We start from the raw sequence: 26,370 nt of genomic DNA, 5'->3' as shown, positions 1-26,370 counted from the left end.
TTCGAAATGCGCCCTAACTTTTATCCCAGACGACTTTATAATAAATTTTTTTCCAGTCTTGACCATGTATGAAATATTTGCTACTTCACGGTTAGTAACCAACAATAAATCTTATCAAAACAATTCTCATCCACCCCTGTTGATTTAATCTGATAAAATCATGGATTTGTTTTTTCTGTATATGGTCAACCTCCAATCAAATCCAAACATCGTGTTTATCAAATGTTTATTTTTTTTTTTATATCTATAAGATTCTCCAAGGGAGACAGTATGCGTCGAATTTAATGATTCAATTTTATCTGGACGCGGCCGCGTATCTATACATCCTTATCGGTCTCCTTGTTTTAAGCTGCATTGATTAGGGCAAAATCAGAATACAGTGTCAGATCCTTGTAAACGAATTTAAGACAGATGATCATTATTTATATCAGATTGCATTGGATTTTTTTTTTTATGATTAAATTTTGAAGTTCCCCAATACCGCGAAAGATGACATTTTTTTTTTTTATTTACAACAATAAGTGTAACCTCTTTATTTGTGTAAATACTTTTAAAAGAAAGAAAAGAACTACAATAGAATATAAAAGATAGAAGTATGATATTAACTTTCTACCAAAATAAAATATAAATATAAATTTTTAATTACTATAGGTTAGTAAAGTTATTGCAAGACGTTTTCATAAAATAAACAAAAACATAATCCTTAGATTTGTCAGTGTTTTATACAGCTTCTAAATTCTTTCGTGGCATTAGAAAAGTTGACACATTGAAAAAATCGATGAATACTCTGTACTTGTCGCTGAAAATAAAAATAAGTCGTAATATTGACTGAAATATTTGGGCTAATAAGAAAATTTTACCTCATTTACAAAATAATTTCAGATGATACAATGATTGAATTTTGTTGTTTTTTAAATTATAAAATAAAATATTAAAAATTGTGTATCAACAGATATGATCCATTTGTCATTAAAACATTTCGTTGTCGAATCCTTGTTCATTAAACGAAATACTATCTTAATCGTTATATACTAACAAGTAAATAAATTTACGATCAATTTAAAGTAGTTTTTTATATCAGTTTTTAAGATGAAGCCCTGTGTGGACTGCTGTGCTAAAGGATATGGGAAAACTCGGCAACCGCCACATTCTGTAAGTGCCTGTCTCAAGTCAGAAGCTTGTTATTTTGTGTATGTCATCAGTTTATGAATATCATTTGTTTTCCGTTCATTGTTTTGTACTCAAATTTAACTGTTAATTTTCACGTCTGAATGCTTTTTCATTGTCATTTCGGAGCATTTAAAAGCAAAGCTCTTCACCAAACGGTGAACAATCATTTAGTACAAATTAATTGCGCTTCGATACTTGTTTTATCACTCGACACTTGTCGTTTTATGCACCAAAAGACTATCTGTCCTTTTTTAATAATAATTTTAAAAAATACACCAGCTAATGAATATCTATAACGTGAATTTGTAATATTTGACCAAGTACCTGACTGTAGATTGTAGATATTGAATGCCTGATGATCCTCCAGTTCCGGTTTTGCTTCCAATCATTCGGTGCACCATTAACACGTGATCGTCTTTAGAAATATATATAGTAAATGCATTGCTATTAAAATGAAAGTGTTCACATTTAGGAAAAAGGAAGTTTATATTTATTTCTTTGTCAGTTATAAAATAAATTTAGGAAGGAGTTTTCTAAAAATAATATTCGTAGCCTAACTATTGCAAATAGTAAACACTTTTAAAAAAAAATCGCTTATCTCAACCTCACAGCCGTTTAAGCACAGTGAACTCGTGGATGTTAAAAACAACATTGGTATATATTAAGGAGGAACCGGAATACAAGTACCAGTTAATAGACCACTTTCGAGTTCATCCGTCACCGGCAAAAACTCGTCAATTATACACGCCTTTATGACGTCATTTACCAGATAGAGGGGCTCGCCTGTATCCCTGCACTATTTACGTTCATCAAGCGTCTTAGTGATCGTCTTTGTGCAGGATAAACTAGAAATAATGGTTGCTCTGTAGGTACTTACTGACATTTCCCTAATGACAGCAGTGTTGATTGTCAATTTTGAGAATTCAATTTGCCGAATAATTCGTACAATATAGAATTATAGTTTTCCAACCACTCGCTCAACATTTGAAGGAAGTGACGATGCCCCTAAACGCACAAATGACGATGATAAAGGCGCGTATAATTGACGAGTTTTTTCCGGTGACGGATGAACTCGAAAGTGGTCTAATGATTTGAAATTACTAGTACTGGAATTCTGAATATGACGAATTGATATACGGTACAATGTAAAAAAAGAAGATGTGGTATGATTGCCAATGAGACAACTATCCACAAAAGACCAAAATGACACAGACATTAACAACTATAGATCATCGTACGGCCTTCAACAATGAGCAAAGCCCATACCGCATAGTCAACTATAAAGGGGACCGATAAGACAAATGAATGAAAAACAAATCAATATTCAAAAATCTACTATTATTAATTAGGATATTTGAAGTATAGTTGTAGGAACTAGATAAATCCTTAAAAGGACAAAACTAAACATTTTTGGTTACAATTTATCAGTCAATCCACCGCTCATCACAAGTCATAGAAGTGTTCACTTTGATTTCAAAACAGTTGATTCCTATGAGATAAGGTGTTGTCAAAATAGAAAGGCGCAAGAGGTTATCTATAAAATTTCGAAAAGTTTTGCTAAAAATATATAGATACATTGGTTTTATCAGTCGAGAGTTTCACTTGAACGTATACTTGATCTGATGCAGACAATGCTTTTTGAACCCGCGAAAACATTTATATTAATATAAAGTGCTAGCTTTGTAATCGTATAGACCAAATCTACACGGGGCAGACAGCAAATTCGGAATGAGGCATGAGAAAGTTAACGTAGACTGAGAAATACAGGAGAACTTGATTCGGCAAAAATGAAATTAAAATCAATTCAAGTCCAGTTAAAGTCTGATTAAAGACAGTCCCATGTATCCACTTGCGTATATAAACGCAAGTTGATAGTCAGGACTGGCTGAAGTCAGACTGGTTCCGTGACATTTTTTTCTTTCGAAATTTACAAGCAAACGACTGACCAAATTTTTATTCAAACGACAGAAAGAGCCTTGTTCCGAAGTGAGTACAAATACATTTTATTTTTCTGACAATGTACATAATTTTTAAATTTGGTTTTTATTCTACGAATTACACCCCAAGGGTGACAAGGGAATATTATAAATGGTCACTTTGTCTTCTTCCGACCGACAGTAAAATGCTTCCAAAGTGAGGCGTCCATTTGGATGTGCGGGATGTATCAACTTTGCAGCCACATCCGGTCAGAATTGGGACATTAAATCCGATGCCTAGAATAAAGGGAGTGCTATGCCCTTTGAAAATCAAAAATCTTTGCAACAATTCTTTGAGTGGTCGATCCGTATGTGGCCTGTTGCAAGATACAATTTCTGTCCCTATCCAATATACCCTCATTTTCTAGTGTCATTCAAAATTTACTCAACCATAATCCCGGAACGCCTCTATTACATAACCTACCAATTGTATTTATTGTTATTTTGTTTTCGCCCATGCATGTAACATGCATGATCTATTTGTCACTGGACGTAAGGCAAACTGCAATCAATCCTACAACCGTCACTTGAAACTTTAGTTGTTAAAATTCAAATCATTGCCTCTAATTTTTTCTATTTAAAAGAAATCGACAAAGTTTACGAACATTTACGCAAAAAGAAATATCTACGTTACCGCTTGCTCATTATGGAAGCGGGGTAACATGAGACAAGTAAAAGTACAAGTATAATAGATAAAGCAAACAATTATATGGAACATTTTATTTGTACAACAGCTGGCTGTTATAATGATAAATGGAGTTATGGGATATGCAATTTATAAAAAGCAACATCTGGAGCCAAGGCTCAGTGTTAAAGACCGTACATTGACCTATGGTTTACTTTTTTAAACTGTTATTTGATTGGAGAGTTGTCTCATTGTCACTCACATCACATCTTCCTATACATGTATCTACTTAACGCCATCAAAACATCAAAGTACTTGTAGTATAAGTATCACACTTACATTTCAGTCTCTAGTACATATTTGTTGAAGTCTTAAAACTATTATTCTTCGGTAGAAAATTAAAACCACAATGAAATAAGGTGGTGCGGTAAAATTGCCAATTTATCAACTTTCCACCAAAGACAAAATGACGGAAATGTCAGTTTGCTTACATTGCTACTTCATTTTAGATCTCCAAATAACTATTCGATTATATGAACTGGATATTCGAAAATATGTTTTGTCACCAAAATCCTAATAGGCACGTATCATCATATTGTGTCACTTGTGTCCGTTCAACCGTCAATCCCGCACTTGGTATATAGGGTGTATACGGCTAATTATTTAGCACTACAGTCTTTTTGCTTCGGGTTTAAATTATATACATGGTGTTACATCTTATATTCAAGCTGGGCATATCTTCTGGATTTTCTTTTTTTTGTTCATGACAGGTTGCTTGATTAGGTATTTTGATAAAATATAAAAGGCACGCAGAGTTCAGACTCCAGCTTCCATCTCCTAAATGTAGAATTTCAAGATGCAGATGGAACCTTTATATTTCGCAGTTTGTTTTACTTATAAAGAATGCATATCTTTTGTAAATAATTTTCCATAAATGAGACATTTTGTGAAATGTTGCGTACAGTTTGCAATGTTTGCTTGCTTGCTTGCTGAGAAACCAACTGACACATTTACACCACACAGTGTACGCTATACTTATGTATGTAGCAAATTTTATTAAGAATATGATCGAGTTCAGAAATTTTCATTTGAGTTTTATTATTCTACTTTTTAGAATGTGTATTTTATCAGGATCATAATTTTCACTCATAATTTTCACAACTAACAGAATGTTCAACCTTTTTTTGACTGGTGCATCTAATGTGTCTTTAATAAACAACTGTTTTCAAAATTGTATTGTATAGTCCCGAACATGCATGAACTATTTGCCGCTGAACGTTAAACAACCATCAAACACCGAGCAATTATAAAATTGTTAACTGGATCAAATTTTTAAAGTACTCTTTTTCTGCACGGATGAAGCGATGACCGCAGCATCAGTGTCTTAAAAGATGGAGTTAAAAACTCAGTTATTCAAATTAATCACACGTCAAAATTTTCATGTTATTTCCACGTGAGCTTTCCAAAATATGAAGGTATTTTTCATGATTTTAATGAAACTTTAGAATAAAGATATTATTTGAATAATCTTATTTAAAAAAAATTACGTGAATTTAACGTGTACCTAATTCCGGTGATTTATGCATGAACTAGTCTATTATAAGATATACGTAGAAATAACCGGTTCAAGCAAGTTTTAAGTATATATAAAAAAAGAAGATGTGGTATGACTGCCAATGAGACAACACTTCACAAGAGACCTTAATGACAACTAAAGGTCATCGTACGGCCTTTAATATTGAGAAAAGCCAGTACCGCATAGTCAGCCCCAAAATGGCAATGTAAAACAATTCAAACGAGAAAACTTACGGCCTTATTTATATAAAACAATGAACGAAAAACAAATATGTAACACATAAACTAGGTTGGTTCCCTCCGTAAAACATTCAGTATGCCTTTGGAATATACAAATATTAACCAAGAATTTCAATAACGACCAGGAAACAGACTACACATAAACAAACCACAACCACTGAATTACAATATGCTCGTTTGGTGTGAAAATCAGACAAAATTAATGTCAATTTATTTGAGTGAAATTTCTATGAGCGGGACGAAATATTTCATATTGCATTACTAGGAAATTTACGACACCCGACAGAGGAAATGAAAATAAAATAAACACTATCAGATTCCGACACATATTTTGTTTTCCATTTCTCTGATTAGAGGTTTCTCAACATCTTACGAATTGACGAAACTCGACGAACGTATCGTAATGGAGCAGTCATTGTGTGCAGTTTAATATTTTTAATTATATTGTAGCATGTTTAAAGACAACAATAAACAATTATATACTCTTTTTACAACCTTGCATTTTATTGTTGTGGTTACAGATAAGTGTTTTGATTGATTTTCTGTTGTTGAATGTTACGTATTCATACGTTGAGTTTCGTTTGTTTACATGTCGAATACATGCGTTTGATTTATCTCCCTTATCCATCAAAAAAGAACATTGTTTTTTTCTAATGTTGTTGTTAAAAAAACCTTCCACTGTTAAACGCTCAGTGACAGGAATTCAATGTAAGGATTTTTTTTTGGGGTGTGTGTCAGCAATTGACATATAAAGTTGGACTCGATATATCGTATTAAAATTCATGGTTTGATGTATTCGAATTGAAAATATGAGTGATACAGCACCAACAAAACTTAAAGAAATAATAAGTGTAGTTATTTTAAAACTCGTTTACATTGAAAAACAAAATACCTGTCAAAATATATATAAACAAGTAGAACATAAAAACGGAAAAATGTTTTAAAAACATGTCATAAAAGCTCAACGGAAAAGATATATAAAAAACCAAGTAGAAATATATTAATACTAATGTCGATAACGCCTTTACTATAATTTAATCATACAAAAAGAGAAATAAGAATGGCCATGCAATCAAAACAAGCCAAAGGCCAAACAATATACATTACTAAACATCATTTACAAGTCAACTGGCTTTGTTTATTCAAACATTTTATTTCAACATTTTCCTATATTTATCTACTTGCAATTTTAGCCTGAAAATAAATATTTAAGGCGAAGAAGTGCACATTTGGATTTAAGAGGTTTGGGGCAACAAAGTTATCTCGGATGCGAGGATGTTTTTTCAAATTAAAAACCGGCTTATTCATAGAAGCGTTCATTCAAAGATCTATTTTACCCCCTTTTAGCCCTGGACTTTTCACCTTTAATTTGAGCTCAAATAAGTTTTCAAAAAATATGTATTGCCTCTCCCATCCCAACAAAAATACACTAAAGTACAGATCTGAGACTATTTGCAGTCAATAGAAAATTTCTAAAACTTAAAATGGTTTAAAAAAATGTTTTTGTTTTGTTTTGTTTTGTTTTGATTGTGCGGAAGACATTTCTAACGGAAGTTTACAGCCGATAGTGCAAAATTAATGAACAAATAAGCGCTCCCTCTTTTTTCGTTACGGCAAGTTACGTCAAGTAAGGGCGATTTTCGTTCGTTCGTTAGATGTTGAGAAACCTCTAGTAGGAATAACGTTAAATTCTGTATTCAATAACGTCACACGTTTTCGGTCAAATTCTAAGGGTATCAATCAACTTTGAAGCCATTTATCTCAAAAACAAGGATGGTGACATATAAGTTTCTATACGTGTATGGATTTAGTATGCAATCCTGGATATTATGTTAGTTTTTTGTTTTTCTCCGTATATCAGAACATAGCCATCCTTTGGAAAATCTAAAAGAGTGAGCCGAAATATAGGCATTTCCCCTATAAACCTAAGTAAATTTGTCGCCAAAATTGACGTTTTCTTATGAAAAAAAACAAGAAAACGAAAATGATGACCCCCATTTTTTATTACGTATTCCGATGTAACTCGATTCAAAGAACACGTGTGCCAAAAAGTTTGGAAATCGGGAGATATGCCATTCGGTATCGTGTTACCTTAAGGTGGTACTAAACACCTTTTCTAAAATAAAATTTGCTCGTTTAATTTCCCTAAAATTTCGACAAAATATTAACTTTGACCCTTTGACAAAAATTTCAAAAAACTTCTCGGAAAAAAGTCATTGATTAATAGGTTATCTTATCAATATTATTCAACATTTGGGCGAAAATACATTTGAATTTAAGACAGACAGTTGAATTTAAGGGGGACGGGGACTACTAGTCTAAAGAGATTTCATATTGAAATATTCTGGTCGTGACAAGACATTGCATATATGAAAATGATTTACATGAATGCTGGTGTACGGTTTCCTTTAACATGAAATAAACAACATGCGCCTTCAGAAAACCATTAAAGAAGCACGTAGGTCAAAAACCCGTTATTACTAGGATAGCTCACAAGAATTCAAATGATTTTATATTCGGTGCCAATCGAGCCAGACAGTGATGTTTTACATCTTTATACAAGGGATAAATTGTCATGAGCTAAGTTTGATTCCAGAAGCTTGTGTTTTCCAATCAATAAATATATCTAGTACATTTCGGAATCATACTATCAGCAATTTAAAGTCGTATCCTGAAATTTACTAAAAATGTAATACAATCCAAGATACTTTTGGTTAAAATGTTCATGTTTTTACTGGTAGATATAAAAATTCCGATATGGACTGGATGTTTATTAGTATGATTCAAATGTTCATCCTTTGATGAATTGTACTATATCCTATGTACAGTTGATCCAATCGACAGTAAAACTTGTGCATAGTGTGGCTTCCGCCCGTGTAATGTTTTTACGAATATAGCCCCGTCTATTTGAAATGGTTGTGTTAAAACTACTAGCCAAAATGACCTCTTTGACAATTGGTAGCCTTAATTTTTGTTCCTAGATTGGTTGACTGACTCAAAGAAATCCTTGACGATTTATACTTATCCTGAATATGAATGATATACTCTTCCCTGGAAAAAATAACATAATTGTAAAAATTATTTGATTTAATGTCAGAAATTGACTGAAAGTGACCACATGATTTATTATTAAGTATTTTTAAGAACTGTTCAGATAAAAAAAGAAGTCAAACTCACATCTCCACTTCATGATTAAACCATCGACATCTGTAAGAAGGGTGAGGACTTTATACGGCAGGCAGTAACCAGGTTCGTCTCTCATAAGAGCAATCTTTAGTGCACCCTTAAAGGCTTTATGGCTGAGTCGTCTTATACCTTTCTTGTGATCACCTGAAAAACATAATTTGTCACAAATGGTTAAATCAAATCAAACTTTGTATTGCCATATAAACCAACTTATACGATTTGTGACGATAACAATCGTATCATGACAAGAAAAAAGCATATATACTCTTATTAAACAAACTAATGAAAATAGTTCAAATTCAATTATGAGTCCACTATCCTTATTTATACAAACCTTGTTTTGTTTAGAAGTAAACTGATTGCTCGAGAATTCGACAGGGTAAACGATAATCAAAATATTTTATAATTTCTTATTTTGATACTAAATATGTAGAATACACTGCTTTCCTCCAAAAAATATTCAATATAATAAATGGAATAATCGTACCGTTTAGACTCGTGTGTTCAAGTACCAAAAGATCCAGTGCTTTTCTTTTTATTTCTACTAATGTAATTTTATTTTAGTTTTTAATTCGGCTCGAGATCAAGTCTTTAACGACAATTATTCGAAAGAACCGGCTTGAAGCGTTTCAAAAATTCGTTTCACTTAACTTAACACACAGTTATTTTTTGTGCAATAAACTACTAAAAAAATAAGTCTTATATATCTTATTTTACTCTGATCAAATCTTACTTTCATATGTGGCTTTGTCTACAACACCTTGAAATGATGCCTGCAATAAAATAACAAAAACTCATTAACATGATTTAATAAAAAAAAATATCGGAAAAACGATTGAGTAAAATACTGCTTAACACTAATTAGTGTGTTATTTGTTTATTAGACTCGGAATTTAATAATTATTCATCAAAGGTACCGGGCTTATAATTTAAGTGCCAGTCTGCCTAAGAATCAGGCAGTGGTGAAAACATGACCAAAAAAACCCAACCAATTTGACTTTGATTTCAGTTCATAATATGTAGTTATGCACAAAAATAACATTCATTTCCATTTTCTGTTCTGGTAATAGAAGATACAATTTGGTTGAAATGCACTACAAATTAACGAATAAGGGGAGATAACTCTGTAATTTGCTATCATTCTAACCAATTTTCTAACCAAGTTATTTGATATTACCAGACACACACAAACGGAAGATTAGCTCTTTTTAACTCAGGATGGTAGTTAGTATTAAATAGCATGATTAGCTCGTTGGATTTTTTCATGTTTTAATTTTTACCTAAATTGCTTGATTCTTACAAAGACTGGCACTTAATACGCCAGGCGAGCGTTACGTCTACATACGTCTCATCAGTAACGCTCAGATTAAAATATATGTAAAATCAAACAAGTACAAACGTTACAAAACGACCATTGTCCTACTGCTGATTACAAAAACTTACTTTGTCAGCACTTTTTTCAGCAGCTTTCACATACCGTTGCCAGAATTCAGGATTAATATCGTCGATAGTTTCAAGCCATGACTGAAAAATATATAAAGGCTGAAAAAGGTCACTTAAAGCAATTACAAACAAATTTGCACTTACGAGGAATATTATTGATTAATCCAATTGTATAAAAGTCTTTATTTAAACTCAAGAATTTGCACTATTGTCATATGGAATAAGGTGTATAACCACAAGAATTTGCACATACTAATATACCAATTAGCCACGGTCAAAGTGTTGATCAAATGGGAAATAATACTGACTAGTTATTCAAACAATAATATTGACTAGTTATTCAAACAATAATATTGACTAGTTATTCAAACAATAATACTGACTAGTTATTCAAACAAAAGTTTGACGAAAAAAGAGAATCGAACAAATGACTAGGATTGCAAAAAGTAAAATCACAAAAATACTGAACTCAGAGGAAAATAAATTTGGAAAGTCCATAATCACATGGCAAAATCAAAAAACAAAACGCATCAAAAACGAATGGACAAGAACTGTCATATTCCTGACTTGGTACAGGCATTTTCAAATGTAGAAAATGGTGGATTAAACCTGGTTCTATAGCGCTAACCCTCTCACTTTAATAACAGTCTCATCAAATTCCGTTACATTTACATGATGCGTTAAATAAACAGTCACAATCAATAAAATAGTCAAAATATGGGAACATCAGTCATCATCGTATAACATTTTAACAGGACACAACAACATCTACTATCTACGAACACTTGGATTGATTTGAGTGTCTGACGTCAGAAAAATTATATATGTCACATAAATTTGTCGTTCAATGTGCATACAATAGTTATCAAAAGTACCTGGATTATAAACAATTTTAAATTTTACATAGGCAATGAGCGCAGACAGGGTTAAAAAATCAAAAGTATGTAAGAATAAATTACAGAAATCAAACTAGTCCAAAAGTAATACATAGAATTTATGAGAATCCAAAACTTTTAAAAGGAACAATTTAACAGGACACAAAAACCTATCCACGAACACATGGATCTACTTGAGTGTCCGACGTCAGAAAAATTATATACGTCACATAAATTTGTCGTTCAATGTGCATACAAACAATTTTAAAATTTACATAGGCAATGTACGCATACAGGGTTAAAAAATCAAAAGTATGTAAGAATAAATTACAGAAATAGACCGAGATTCAAACTAGTCCAAAAATTATACATAGAATATATGAGAATCCAAAACTTTTTAAAGGGAACAATTTAACAGGACACAATAACATCTACTGTCTAAGAACACATGTATTGATTTGAGTGTCTGACGTTAGAAAAATTATATACGTCACATAAATTTGTTGTTCAATGTGCATACAAACAATTTTAAAAAATTTTCATAGGCAATGTACGCATACAGAGTTAAAAAATCAAAAGTATGTAAGAATAAATTACAGAAATAGACCGAGATTCAAACTAGTTCAAAAGTTATACATAGAATTTGTGAGAATCCAAAAATTGTCAATTCCACTACGCCATTGATTGCTTTTGACGTTTGTGGTTCAACGTATATAGTAATTCATAATAGAAATATATCATAATGACATATTATAGACAAATATCATACTGACGGGATCTTTTAAAGTACAGAGTCACGTTATAAGCACAAAAGAAATACAAAGAGTCACATATACAAAACAAATCACCAAAAAATGAAAGCCAATACAAACACATTGACGAGATGTATAAGTACCGAGCCACGTCAAACGGATATCACATAAAACCATTCAACAGTAAAAGTAATCTTAATAATAGAACAAAAACAAATAAAAGAACAATAAAACATGTTGTTAAGATGATACACAACATCAGTACGCAGAATCTATACACCAAGACCATCGTGTATTATTTGAGAAGTTGATACGGAATATTTATCAACAAGGTCTTGGTACCTTCCGATGAACTTTTTTTAGAAAAAGGACGAGACGTTCTTTGACATACCCCTGGTTCATCAACTTTCTACTCAGACACTGATGACGTTTTACAAAGTCTGAGTAGGAGCTGCAAGCTCTTGAATATCGAATAAGTTGGGAAATATATATCCCATATGCAGGTGAAGTTGGTATATTGCTACTAAGGTGGGGGAAATTTATAATTTCGAAATTAAAATCGTCTCGTTTGTCATAGATTCTGGTACTGAGATGACTGTGTAAGTCAAATTCGAGATATAAGTCTAAAAATGAGGCAGAGGAAGTGTCTAGAAGTTCTTTAGAATTTTTAAGAATCCACATATGGTTAATACCACTACGCGAGTAAACAGTTTCACAGTATTTCTGAAGGCCCTCTTTCACTGCGGACAGAATTTTAGTCAATCTAATAGACAATTCTTTAGTGGAACATGAAGATGAGCCAGCAATATACCGTTGTTTGTACGGAATTTTATGAAGCTTTGGTATCCAATACAAACAAGGTAAGTCCTCCGATTTGGTGTTCAATGTAATGTTTATTGAAGCCATGAAGGACTTATGATTTGCTAAAATCTCATCCTTGTCAAATGATATGTCTTTGTATGTGGGATTACCTGAGTGCTCCGTTATACCCAGTTCTTTTACAAGACATTCGTAGTAATACGATTTACATACAAAGACAATATTATTTGAAGCTTTGTCCGCAGGAACAACAACATACTTATCATGAAGAGTTGATAGACATTTCATGACCTCTTTGTCTCTGAAAACGGACTTTGGTCGATCGTTCACACAGTTTTTCAACTTGTGAATGCGACGTTTTATCAGAGACCTGATAGTTTTAACCCATTCTGACAAAGTGTCCAGTTCAACTTCTTCTCGCTTAGCCCATGCTCTGGCGTAGTCCTCAATAGAATCCATAATTATTTTGAAGTTATGGTTCCAATTGATGTGTTGGGGTTCTCTAAACTTAGGACCATGAGAAATCACCTTTCGGAGATTTTCATGTTGAATTATATTTAGATCCCCAGTTATAACATGACCAGAGGGGCTGTAATTATAAGGCGAGTGGGAACAGTCACATGTCTGAGGGTTTTTAAGGTATTGTTCTAAGTCAAGGTCCTGCAATGCCTGTTTATAGTTAAATATTTTAGGTGCAATGGTTTTGGTGTAACTGTAGGATACAATAGGAACAGACTGATTTTGAAAATAAATAGGAATTTTATATGTTACCTCCTTGTGATGTAGAACGTTGCAGATATTGATTGCATCGATTCCTCTATTGGCAAAATCAACAGGAAGGAATCTCCTCTTTTCTTCATGTAAAGGTTCAGATCTTACTGGTTTGAAAAGACGGAAAAGAGCTACATCACAAATAATACTGACTAGTCTGTATATTGCAGAAAATGTATTGGTGCCTCCTTTGTCAAGTGCATAATCTCTCAAACGTTTAAGAAAATTAACTGGCAGTGAAAAGAGAATAGTTCTTATGTAATGTAACCCTAGTGGATGATGAAGATGTGAAAGAAGGTCATCAAAGCTCCCAGATGGTGATCTAGATTTGGAAGACTTTTTTACATTAGGCCGATGGTAATGTTTTTGCCCATGACTACGTTGTTGTCGTAAGGTAGTATTAAAAAAACCCATTACATTAACATCACTGCAGGCAGGACTTGACAAATTTCCTACTCCTTTAATATTGTCATTGCAACCATATGGCATTGCAGTCCCTAACTCCCTTATCCAATAATTTTCTCTATCTTTGCGGAAGGGAGTACTTAGTACAGGGCTATTTGTGTGGTGATAAATTTTCTCAATAAATCTCTTAACGTGGGGTATGTTAATAATTCATGTCAATGCAAGTATCCATTGGTAGTTGCAGGCCTTTGGGAACTGTACTTAACTACCGAAAAGTCTTAATAAATATTTGTAATAAGTAAGGAAACCTCGTATTATTTCACTGTCACATAAAGCGTTTAATATTTGCGACTTTGTAAGCATAATACACACAAAAAATATATTAAAGAAACCCATGGAAAAGATAAATGTACAATTATAATGTTTGGGCTTATTTGGCTAAACCTTACGTTGCAAACATCTCCAAAGTGTGTTAAATTGTGAGGAATATATAGCTACGTAAACACGTTTGAATTGCAAAATGCTTAGCGACATTTGTGAGTATTTACATACTTGATTTGGTCTTAAAGTGTTTTAAATTTATCGCAGCTAACGTGGCATATGAAAATCAAACACGTGTCAATCGTACTGTAACTTTGATAATTGTTATGAGTGTTCATGCGTTTCCCTCAGTTTTAGTTTGTTACCCAGATTTTGTTTTTTGCCCATACATTTACGAATTTTGAACAGCTGTATACTACTGTTTCCTTTATTTATATCATATAAAAAGCAAGTATCCATTTTCTAATAACCAAATCTAATAACCTTTTTTAAAAATCAGATATATTCATTTAAAGTGTTTTGTAAATCTTTTGATTTGTGCAGTTTTCGTATTATTATTTCTTAACTCATCATTTTTGTTTTAATTGGCAAACCTGTACAACGCTGAACAATGTTTTATCTTTGACTGATTGTCTCAGTGCTTCTTTTGCACTCTCTTTTTCTAGCATGTCAATATAACTTTTGTTGCCATGTTTAGTTCTGTCTTCCTAATAATAAAAAAATACAAGTTTATTTTTACTACAATGTTTTATCATTATGAAACTTTTTTAATTATTTTTCCGTGCATAGCTGTGCACAATAATGTTGCTTACCATTTTATTGTACGAAAAAGTGTTGCTTTTTATCAGAGACTTCATACTATTTATTAAATAAGATTCCTGCTCAATATAAGATGCGTGTGTGAAGGCTTTATTTAAATCGTACAAATAAGTTTTTTTTTAAACCAGCAAAGCATTTTCTGCTGGCTTGAAATTAAAAGGGACAGTATGTTAATAGTCAAAAATGCGTCAATTGATTTTTTATTACTTAACTTACCTCACGAATTCCGAATTTATTTTCAAGCAGTCGAAACTGAAAGCTTTGAAATCCAGACGCAGTTTTAAGCAGATGTCTGCAAATAAATGCAATCACATTTTTTTTATAAATAATTTATGCAAAATCGACGAGAATATCAATTGTCTAGGTGGAAATTGACATAATATGTTAATACTTGTTTATCTAAATAAAAGCAACAGTAGTATACCGCTGTTCGAAAATATTCGTATCCAAAATATTAGATTACGACTAAGACGATGCACAACGGGGCTTTTCAACCCTTTCAAATGTTATATATACAAATCATTTCAATTTTTGCAAGACGTTTATATGAGAGTAGATATAGGAAGATGTGGTGTGAGTGCCAATGACACAACTCTTCATTTTGAAATACTAAGCCTTTTCTACCTCAGACATAGATTACCTTGGCTGAATTTGGCAAAACTTTTAGGAATTTTGGTCCTCAATGCTCTTCAACTTCGTACTTTATTTGGCCTTTTTAACTTTTTGGGATTCGAGCGTCACTGATGAGTAGACGAAACGCGCGTCTGGCGTATATACTTAATTTAGTCCTGGTATCTATGATGAGTTTATTTATCCAAATAACAATTTTTAAAAAAAGGAAACCATTATAGGTATGTCAATGTATGGCCTTCAACACGGAGCCTTGTCTCACACCGAACAACAAGATATAAAGGCCCCGAAAATGACTAGTGTAGAACCTTTCAAACGGGAAAACCAACGGTCTGATATATATATATATAAAAAAATTAAAAAATATTTATTGAACGTAATTATTGTAATGTAATGTAAAAGGGTTGCTCAACAGAATATATGAATAATTTGCATAGGAATTAATACACATAACGTTTGATTGCATCGATAATACAATACAATACATGTACATGAATTGGTATTTTTAAAAGCATCTAACTTGTTTGGTTTTTTTCTTCTTTTGGCGTTCCTAGTGAATGTCGGTCCAGAGGTGCGATTCGAACGGAACAAGTTGTTTTATATTGATGTTGCGTCTAAATAGAACCTACTTCTTTTTATTAGTTACACTCTAGTCCCATGTAGAAAAACGAATCCGTGTAAAGTTTTGACCGGCACATTTTTTTTTTGGTCTTTCATATGGCATATTTTATAAGTACGGAGGACAAAAAATATTAAATGTATCATTTAATGTGATCATGAATTGAAATCAAAAGCATACAGATTGATTAAAGTACCTGATTTCTAAGAAATTCGATGGTAAAATGGTCTCAAGTATGAATAACTGATCGATCATCAACTGAGAAAAGAAAATGTTTGAATGAACAACAAAAGTAATATCACACAATTCAAATTTTAGCTAGCAAAACAGATTTCTTAAGGATCTTTTTATCATTGGTCAATTTTCTTACATTTTAAGTAATTTGATATTACTTGAATTTCACCAGACTTCATGAAGCATAGTGCGACTGCTTTTCGCTCCGTTTTCTCTTTTCATTAAAACAGAAGTCAGGAGCTCGGATACCGCTGCACACCTTTAGAATTGAGCACATATTCATCCTGCTCTCGATATAAATAGTTATCAAAGGTACCAGGATTATAAGTGCATTTAGTTCGTGATCATCCTGTTGGTTGTTGGACTGTGATGGATTTATTTCATATAGAGCTATACTGTTACGACGTATAAGAATGACAAAATCCACCACAAGTGGTTTTATTTATTGAAGTCAGACTATCTACACTTTCTAGTTTTAGTCGTCTTAAGTACAGTCTAATTTAAAAAAAAAAAAAAGGGGGGGTTGGAGGGAGGGGTTACTGGTTTTCTTGTATCACTACAAAATATTTCAAAGTAGACCCATTATTTGTACAATCAAAGGGAAAATAAATTGATTAGCCAGCTTATTGTATAAATGATGCTTTGAATTATTTGTTTTAATGTGCACTAAATGTGACAAGCAGCTTTCTATAATTTTGCAGCACAAGTGAATGTTCAAAATCATTGACAAAATTAAACATTTCTATAAAGAATAACTACACATGAAATAATTAAACTTAAAATATGATAACCTTCCATATAAGAACAATTCTTTCCAACCTCTGAGTTAAGGTCAACATGTGCTTTTCATCACGTGCCTGAAAAAAAAAGAAGAAATCACCACTTAACAAAATACCTTTTTTATATTCATTATAAAAGCGTTTTTGCTATAGTGTGTAAAAACTTAATCCTTGTTTTGTTATAAAGTGATGACTGAAACTTCTTTTTTGTTTTTTTATGTTTTTTGAAAACTCCTTTATGACAAAATATGTTATGCAACTGTTATGTACAAGTGAGAGGTTTAGCTAGCTATAAAAACAGGTTTTATCCATCATTTTCCACAGTTAGGAAATGCATGTACCAAGTACGGAAAATGTCAGGTGTCAATCATTCGTTTGATGTGTTGAGCGTTTGATTTTGCCGTTTTATTTTCTCGGCGTTTGATATTTTTGTAATTTTACTCTTTCATATGATAGGAAGACATAACGTGAAAGATTTTGATAACTGCATTTCTGATAAATAGTCTTTACTTACCGGATTACTGTAAAAAATTTCAATTATAGATCCCATGTCATATAACATCTGTTTGAACCATAATTCATATGCTAACAATAGAAAATACAATTAGATAGCAAAGTGGTGAGGCCAATTTCCCCTTATATCAAAACAACTTAATCGGAGTGTTTCAAGTTTCGTATATGTTATTTTAGTGTTTAAGGTTGTACAACATTTTGTAATTTTAGAGTGACCAGTCTTCAGTAGTTGTTATGTTTTTTTTAATTGAAGGTTTTGGTGTTAATACATTTTTTTATATCAACCGTTTCTTTTATTTACAACCGTTATGTGGTATTGACGATTGGAAATAAAAAAGATGTGGTTTTATTGCCAATGCAACAACTTTCGACAACAAATCAAATGACACAGAAATTAACAACTATAGGTCACTTTGGCATTCAACTATGAAAAAAGCCCATACCGCATAGTCTTTTATGAAGTTAAGTTGCTGTCACATTGACTGATATTCATCAGTGATTGACAGAAAGACAACGAGATCAAAAGAAAAACAAAAATTCAAAGCATTTACAATTCTTTTTTTTCCATATTTTTCGAAATAAAACGGTAAAACCGCTTGCCTTTTCAGACCTCCTGCTTAGAATTATTGACAGGACGGTCATTGTGACCTGCTCCAAAAGTCTCAGCTCGCTTAGAAAAAATAGTTTTTGTGTAATATAACTGACTTTTACAGTTTGTTCTTATGTCTTGTTGTTACATCATTTCACTTTATATTTAAATTTTTTTTAAAGTAAGATTTCTTGCAAATTATTCATAAATACCTTGATGAATGACAATAAATAGATGTTCATCATGAACAGGGTCTTTGTTAGCTACACTCAAGAGTCTTACACCTCCTAAAACTTTCTCTAGCTACAGAAAACAAAAATGTGATTTAGCTTATTAGAGTTATAATCATGAAAGAGAATTCAGATAATATGCCGTAATATTGCGCCAACGAAACAAATAGCCGAAAAAAAACCACAAGACGGAACGGTTAAATTCAAATCCCACATACAAAGACATATCACCAGGATGAGATTTTAGAAAATCATAAGTCCTTCATGGCTTCAATAAACATTACATTGAACACCAAATCGAAGGAATTACCTTGTTTGTATTGGATACCAAAGCTTCATAAAATTCCGTACAAACAACGGTATATTGCTGGCTCATCTTCATGTTCCACTAAAGAATTGTCCATTAAATTGACTAAATTCTATCCGCAGTGAAAGAGGGTCTTTAGAAATACTGTGAAACTGTTTACTCGCGTAGTGGTATTAACAATATGTGAATTCTTAAAAATTCTAAAGAACTTCTAGACAATTTTAAATATCGGTCTTTTTCTGAAATTAGTTCCATCAAAACTTTTGATTTTTCAACCCGGTATACCACCATTCCTGATGTGAAATTGAAAAATCGCCTAAAAGAAATAATCCACAATGACTTTCAACATAAAAATGGTAGCATACGCTATAAATTTATTACTTTGGGATCATCAGGCATAGTTCGTTAATAGTGACCAACAAAACGGTAAAACGTGCTACACAGAAGAACAAGTGGTCAGTATGCTGGAGTTTCTTATCGACAACATATTTGTTGAGTTTGGAGGTGAATTTTCCAACAAATTGTCGGCATTCCTATGGGAACTAACTTTGCGCCTCTTCTTGCAGATCTCTTCTTATTTTCATATGAATGAAATAGCTCCTACTCAGACTTTGTAAAACGTCATCAGTGTCTGAGTAGAAATTTAATGAACCAGGGGTATGTCAAAGAACGTCTCGTCCTTTTTCTAAAAAAAAAGTTCATCGGAAGGTACCAAGATAAATATTCCGTATCAACTTCTCAAATACACGATGGTCTTGATGTAAAGATTCTGCGTACTGATGTTGTTTCTCATCTTAACAACGTGTTTTATTGTTCTTTCATTTGTCTTTGTTCTATTATTAATATTACTTTTACTATTGAATGGTTTGATGTGATATCCGTTTGACGTGGCTCGGTACTTATACATCTCATCAATGTGTTTGTATTAGCTTTCATGTTTTGGTGGTTTGTTTTTTATATGCGACTTTCTGTATTTCTTTTGTTCATATAACGTGACTCTGTACTTTAAAAGATCCTCTCAGTATGATATTGTTCTATTATATGTCATTATGATATATTTCTATTATGAATTACTATATACGTTGAACCACAAACGTCAAAATCATTCAATCGCGTTGTGGAATAAACTATTTTTAAATTCTTATAAATTCTATATATAACTTTTGGACTAGTTTATATATCGGGCTATTTCTGAAATTTATTCTTACATACTTTTGATTTTATAACCCTGTATGCAAACATTGCCTATGTTAATTTTAAAATTGTTTGTACGCACATTGAACGACAAATTTATGTGACGTATAAACAAAAATTCTGACGTCAGACACTCAAATCAATCAATGTGTTCGTAGATAGTAAATGGTTTTTTTGTTCTGTTAAATTGTTATACGATGATGACTGATGTACATATATTTTGACTTTTATTTATTGTGTCTGTATATTTAACGCATCAATGTAAATATAACAGAATTTGATGAGACTGTCATTAAAGTTAGAGGGTTAGCGGTTTTAATCCACCATTTTCTACATTTGAAAATGCCTGTACCAAGTCAGGAATATGACAATTTTTGTCCATTCGTTTTTGATGCGTTTTGGTATTTGATTTAGCCATGTGAATATGGATTTTTCGAATTGATTTTCCTCTAAGTTCAGTATTTTTTGTGATTTAACTTTTTTTCTGAGACTTTTAATAGGGATAAAAAAAAATCTAGCTTCAAAATGAGAGTCCAAACCAGGTGAAAAGATGATGAAAATAAACATATCATAACAAATTCACAGACATATTATGGTTCAAAGAATTTTCACTAACTTGATCAAGACAAACGTCCTAACTATATTTAAACATTAATTTGCTGACTAACTACCTTGAAGTACAAATTATTCTTTTATTTTAATCTACAGTAACTGTTGTTTACATTAATATGCAATAAATACCAAAGGGACAATCAATAAACCACGCGTCACATTGGCTGTTGGGTACATTTTTGATAGAAAATTAAAAAATCTTTTGACTCTTGAGTCTGTCCTTCAATATATTTTTATTTATGAATAATGTAATACAATTCTTAACATATACAAATATCCTATTGCAAGTGCTTGTACGGAATTCAATATGCCTTTCAATATAAACATAATGAAGTAATCAACGGTTTACAGGGAGGAGTAAACAATGTTTAATCAACTGGGTTTTTAATATTATTGGTATATAAATATCGATAAAGAACTGCCTCTATATACAAACATTTACATCATTAGTTAACCTTCAATATGCATAATACAGCATTTCACGACGCATTCACTTTGGAATTTGACTTTTGTTAATAGGACAGAATTATTATTCATTTTATTTCATTTTTAATTGAAACAAATGTTTGTTCTGTGTGGTACTCAAAATATGACATCCACACTGAATCAATTTCATACGCCCAGTTCTCCATTTACATTTTCTTCATTTGAACCATTAAAAGAGTGTTTTAACTACTGACGTTTTACATACAAGTCCATTATACAATTGGTAAAATAAATATTTACAATTGCTAAAATGTTTGAATGCTTTAGCTCGAATGATTTAGAACTGAATTAAACAAATTATTTTTTTGCTTTGATATATATTGTTTTCTTTACAAAATCCAAAAGAACTTCATTAAAGGCAATATAATGTTTGTTTGTAGTTCTAACATATATTTATCTGTAGTTTTATTTCATAGAATGGTTTAAGTACGCTTGCTAAGAAAGAATATTTGATTAAAAAGTAAGTATAAAAAATACTGAACTTTAAGGAATATTCCAGTTTAAAAAGATAGAATAACAAACAAATATATGTATTTAAAGAATGTTTTAAACATTCATTTCGATTCAATATAAATAATTGCATTGAAATAACAAAAAACAAAACAATTAGTAAAGCGATGTACAGTTTTAATGCAAGACGTACATTGAAGCATTCTCTTGTAAAGATACCCAAAACTTATAGCGTACTCCTAATTTGTTGTTTAGCATATTTGTGCCCATTTTATATATTTGTCAGTTACAAGGAATAACCATATAAATAGTTTATCAAAATCAACCTTGGTTATGAAAGTTTGAATACCTTAAGAACTATTTCCCCTGAGTACATTTAAATTATGTTAGTAGGCACATTCAATATTTTCTCTTGCATCTTAATAGCTGAAACAAAATTTTGAAGAAGAACCGACTATGAATTTAGCTTTTACCATCAAGATTTGATTGGCAAACACGAAGTGACGGATTTTTAACTGGTAGGCGACATGTTTTCTTGGTCTTAAATTTTAGTATTGTCGTCTAATTATAATGTTTATGATTTTACCATTTTGACTGAATTTGAACTCGTATGTCCAGTTATGCCTTTCACCCCGTCTCGATTTTTTCTTGTAATCACTTTCATCTGTCTTTTCCAAATCAGTTTGCAAGATTAGAACATCGGTAAACTACCGTTGCCATTATGTTCTGTTATAATTATATGTGTCAGTAAAATTAAGAATGGAAATAGGGAATGTGTCAGAGAGACATCAACCAGACCATACAACAGACAACAGCAGTGCATATTTCAGACCAAATTGAGAAGACAGAAATTATTCCAAAACTTCATTTATAAGAGCAAAGGTGTTCACAAATTATTTATTTTTCCATTTTTTTTATTTGCTATATCTGAATTTATAGTTAATACTTTAATATCGAACTTAAGGGAGTTGGCTTCTCATCTTTAAAATTATTTACCTTTTCAAAGCACTAGTTTATTTTGATAGGGGATTATTAAAGGAATCAAAAGAGCAAAACAAATATAAAGCGCTATGTGCTTGTTTTCGAAATATTAGCATTGAAATTTTGGTGGGAGTATAATCTCGCTTAACTTTTCATAGCTTTATCATTGACATGTTTAAGTTCTTAAAAACTATTGAAAAATAATTAAATGTTTTTAAGACTTTTACAGATTGCTTATCATTATACATGTGAAAGATTTATAAAAAGAAAAATGGGGGTCAATGGGCAATACTTTTTAAGGCATTCAAAAGGATAAAACCAGAGGATTCCGAAAATCTGACAAAAATCCCAAAACATGAAAAGCTAACTTCCTTATTAAACTGATTGTTTCATTCAACGACCTCAATTACATACATGTACCTGAAAATATTTTTAGAGGAAATTGAAATTTTGATAGTGAGAAATAACACAAATTTCATTTTTTTCGACTTCACGTGTGTTAAATTATTTACACTGCGCACATGCATTCCTTTGCTGAAAAAATCCGCTTGATGAATCGAACAAATAGCAAAATACAAACTTAATCATGTTAAAACATTTCGATCTATTAGATCGCTATGTTGAATATTATGATTTACCTATTATAAAAATATTTTCTATATAAAAAGCTAAGTAATGGTAAAGCTATTCACTGTTAATTTCTTTTCATTGGTTAGTTATTGGAAATAATGCAACATATGTATACTAAACAAGAATGTGTCCATAGTACACGGATGTCACACTCGCACTATCATTTTCTGTGTTGAGAGGACCGTGAAATTGGGATAAAAACTCTAGTTTGGCATTTAAATAAGACAGATATCACAAGAAACATATATACTAAGTTTCAAGTTGATTGGACTTCAACTTCATCAAAAACTACCTTGACCAAAAACTTTATCCTGAAATTTGCACTATCATTTACTGTGCTCAGTGAACCACGAAATTGTGATCAAAACACTTATTTGGCATAAAAATTAGAAAGATCATATCATAGGGCACATGTGTACTGTTTTTCAAGTTGATTCGACTTCAACTTCATTAAAATCTACCTTGACCAAAAACTTTAATCTGAAGCTGGACGCACAGACCAGAAAAAAAATGCCCCCTCTACTATCGTAGGTGGGGCATAAAAATTCACACAATTAACCCCATACCGTTGCACTATTATGACCCAAATCATTTCAAAAACAAAATTTTTATTGTGACTTCCTGAGATTAATAAAATGTCTTAGTAAGAATATTAATTTTCTGTGACAAATGTCTTGGAAATAACCAAATTCTAGATAAAAGTGAGAATTATCTGTTTTGTGCATCACAATTCAATAATCAGGCTTACCTGGAAATAACTCTCATATGACTTTGCCTTTTCCAGTTCAGTAGTTCCACCATTAACTTTTCCAGAAGCAGACGTTCTTGATTTTCCTTCCATTTCTGTAAAGGAAATATACATTATTTAAAAAAAAATGCCTATATAATGATAATTGGTATAATCATCAAACTTCAAAATTTTATATTTTCATTCTGAATATCATGCTGTGCATTCTCTTTTGGCTAAAGAAGGAACAATGCATTTGATGTTTTAAGTCATAACCAATTTAATTACCTATGCAGTCACTTATTTTTCGAAAATATTGATGTAAAATTGCACGGATGACAGTGCTGAATGCAGTTAATATAATATGTATGTTTATAAATTACTTTTTCTACTATGTGATTAGTCTGAGGTTCGTCATTCGCCAATTTAAAATTGTCCATTCAAAATTGTTTTTGACTAGTCATCAGTACAACCGTTTTCCGTAACTCGTGAATTTCATTGGATATATATATGAATATCAGTCAGTAAGGAATTATTAGTTTCCAATTTCTCACGTGATCAAAATGGTTGAAGATGAATTAACTCTTAATCGATTGATTTAAGTCATATTTCACGCCCAAAATGTTTAAACTTTTAAGCCGTATTAAATTCCGTTTCCGTTTTGATATTTTTACATTATAAATCATAGATAGCTTAATAATTTGCTTTATAGTAATATTTCTTCATAAAGTGAAAAAATGTAGCAAAGAAACGCAACAATAGTATACCACATGTAGCATGGCAGAATTATGACCGTTGTTTTCCATTCTTTTGATATGTTTCAGCTTTTTTTATTTTGCAATTTGATGAGGTGCTTTCTGTTTTGAAGTATTTGCAGTTCTGTATTTTTCATAATTTATTATGTTTTCCTATCTAAATATAAAACTAATTACCTGTAAGAGGAATACAATTAGTAGCATCTCTGAATATTCGCATGTTGTCAAAAAGCGTATTTGATATACTAAAACAAAAATCTAGTATCTTTAATGAATTTGATCATAACATTGATCCCGTGAACCTGTTGTTTTTGTGTAACATTTTCTTGCAATTGTCTTCAACACGCATGAAACATTAGGAATCTTTTAACTCTCTATCTATATTGTTTTTTTTTATTTTGTCTTGACCATTCCAGTATTTTATATTTACAAATTAAGATATTGACTGTTCAAGGGTTGCTTTACTCAAACGAAGTGCAAAATATAACTGGTAAATCGCAGCAAGGCATACTTAATAAATATTTATTTTGTTGTAAAGATATATATTATAGACAAATAATTACGATACTGGTTGAATAATTGACTTGGCTTGGTTAATCCTCGTTGAAAAATATTCCTTGCTTATTAACGATTTAAAACAAATTTTTAATTGTTAATAGTAGTTTAATAGAGCAAGGTACATATATCGAACATGATTGAGAACGGGAGTTCCGATTTGGCAGAACATTTGCGCTGCAACAGGTGACATCCGATCCCAATATAAACCAGTCATTCCAACAGAACGTGGTTGTGTAATTTGCGCATCAACAATCGAAATGAACGCATAAACGTATACGAACGAGAGATATAGAAGCAATCTATTTGGAGTAGTAATTTCAAATTCAAAAATTTCCTTTGTTATGCATGTCTTATTTTTTTACAATAAATGGTCATGAAATGTTATATTCAAACTAAAATATATGAAAAGAATGAACGTTTTTGCTTCTTAGCTAAAACATGTTTTGACTTCTACTCGGCGGTTAAACACAAAACTTCATAATTACTTTTATAATCATGTTGCATTTCTTCAGAAATATTTTCTAAACAACATTGTACCGCCCTTGTTTAGTATAGAGGTACTAATATTATATAAATCTTGACTGTATTGCCAAAAAAATATTAGCTTTTTGGATGAGCAGAATAGTAAGATAAAGGGTTTTTCGTCTTAAAGGATCGTCGACCTTTTCAATAAATTGACTTCAAACTTTGCTTATATTTCTGTATTGCACAAACAATTCCATCATTATACTATGGTATGTAACATCTATTGTTTGCACAATAAGAAGTAATTGGTTGTATATCTCTCCTGCGGTTTGTAGATCTGCGGCATGCATATTAAAATTAACTTGTTCATGTACAATGGTCGGTGGTGTATTTAAGTATTTGTATTAGATCATATTCGTCATGAACAATTACGTTATTAGAATGTGTTTATTGTTTGTAAACAAATACAGAAATAGGGGTTTCACATTCCTTAAATTATATTGATTGAAATAAGTATTAAATTTGCATTCAACTTCTTCATTCATTTTCACTCGACAAACGCATTCACCACGCCTCTATTTAAAGAATATTATTCAATTCTACATCTTTTTAATATTGGCATTTCCCCCAAGAT

At 31.5% G+C, this 26,370-nt stretch overlaps 1 protein-coding gene across 1 annotated transcript; it reads right to left on the bottom strand.

Moving 5' to 3' along the window:
* Positions 1-589: 589 nt before the first annotated feature.
* Positions 590-24,335, bottom strand: LOC134707098 (tryptophan 2,3-dioxygenase-like). The gene is made up of 13 exons (XM_063566606.1): positions 24,247-24,335; positions 23,980-24,074; positions 18,554-18,644; positions 17,754-17,824; positions 17,252-17,317; positions 16,423-16,484; positions 15,194-15,269; positions 14,752-14,865; positions 10,216-10,296; positions 9,506-9,545; positions 8,764-8,916; positions 1,495-1,585; positions 590-799 (listed from the first exon to the last, which is right to left on the bottom strand). The coding sequence occupies exons 2-13, from the start codon at positions 24,070-24,072 to the stop codon at positions 721-723; spliced, it is 1,017 nt and encodes a 338-aa protein (XP_063422676.1). The 5' UTR covers positions 24,073-24,074; positions 24,247-24,335; the 3' UTR covers positions 590-720.
* Positions 24,336-26,370: the final 2,035 nt, after the last annotated feature.

Source organism: Mytilus trossulus, chromosome 1 (assembly GCF_036588685.1).
Source record: "Mytilus trossulus isolate FHL-02 chromosome 1, PNRI_Mtr1.1.1.hap1, whole genome shotgun sequence".
NCBI lineage: Eukaryota > Metazoa > Mollusca > Bivalvia > Mytilida > Mytilidae > Mytilus > Mytilus trossulus.
The sequence above is the reverse complement of the archived record's forward strand: the minus strand, read 5'-3'. Positions and strand labels throughout refer to the sequence as shown.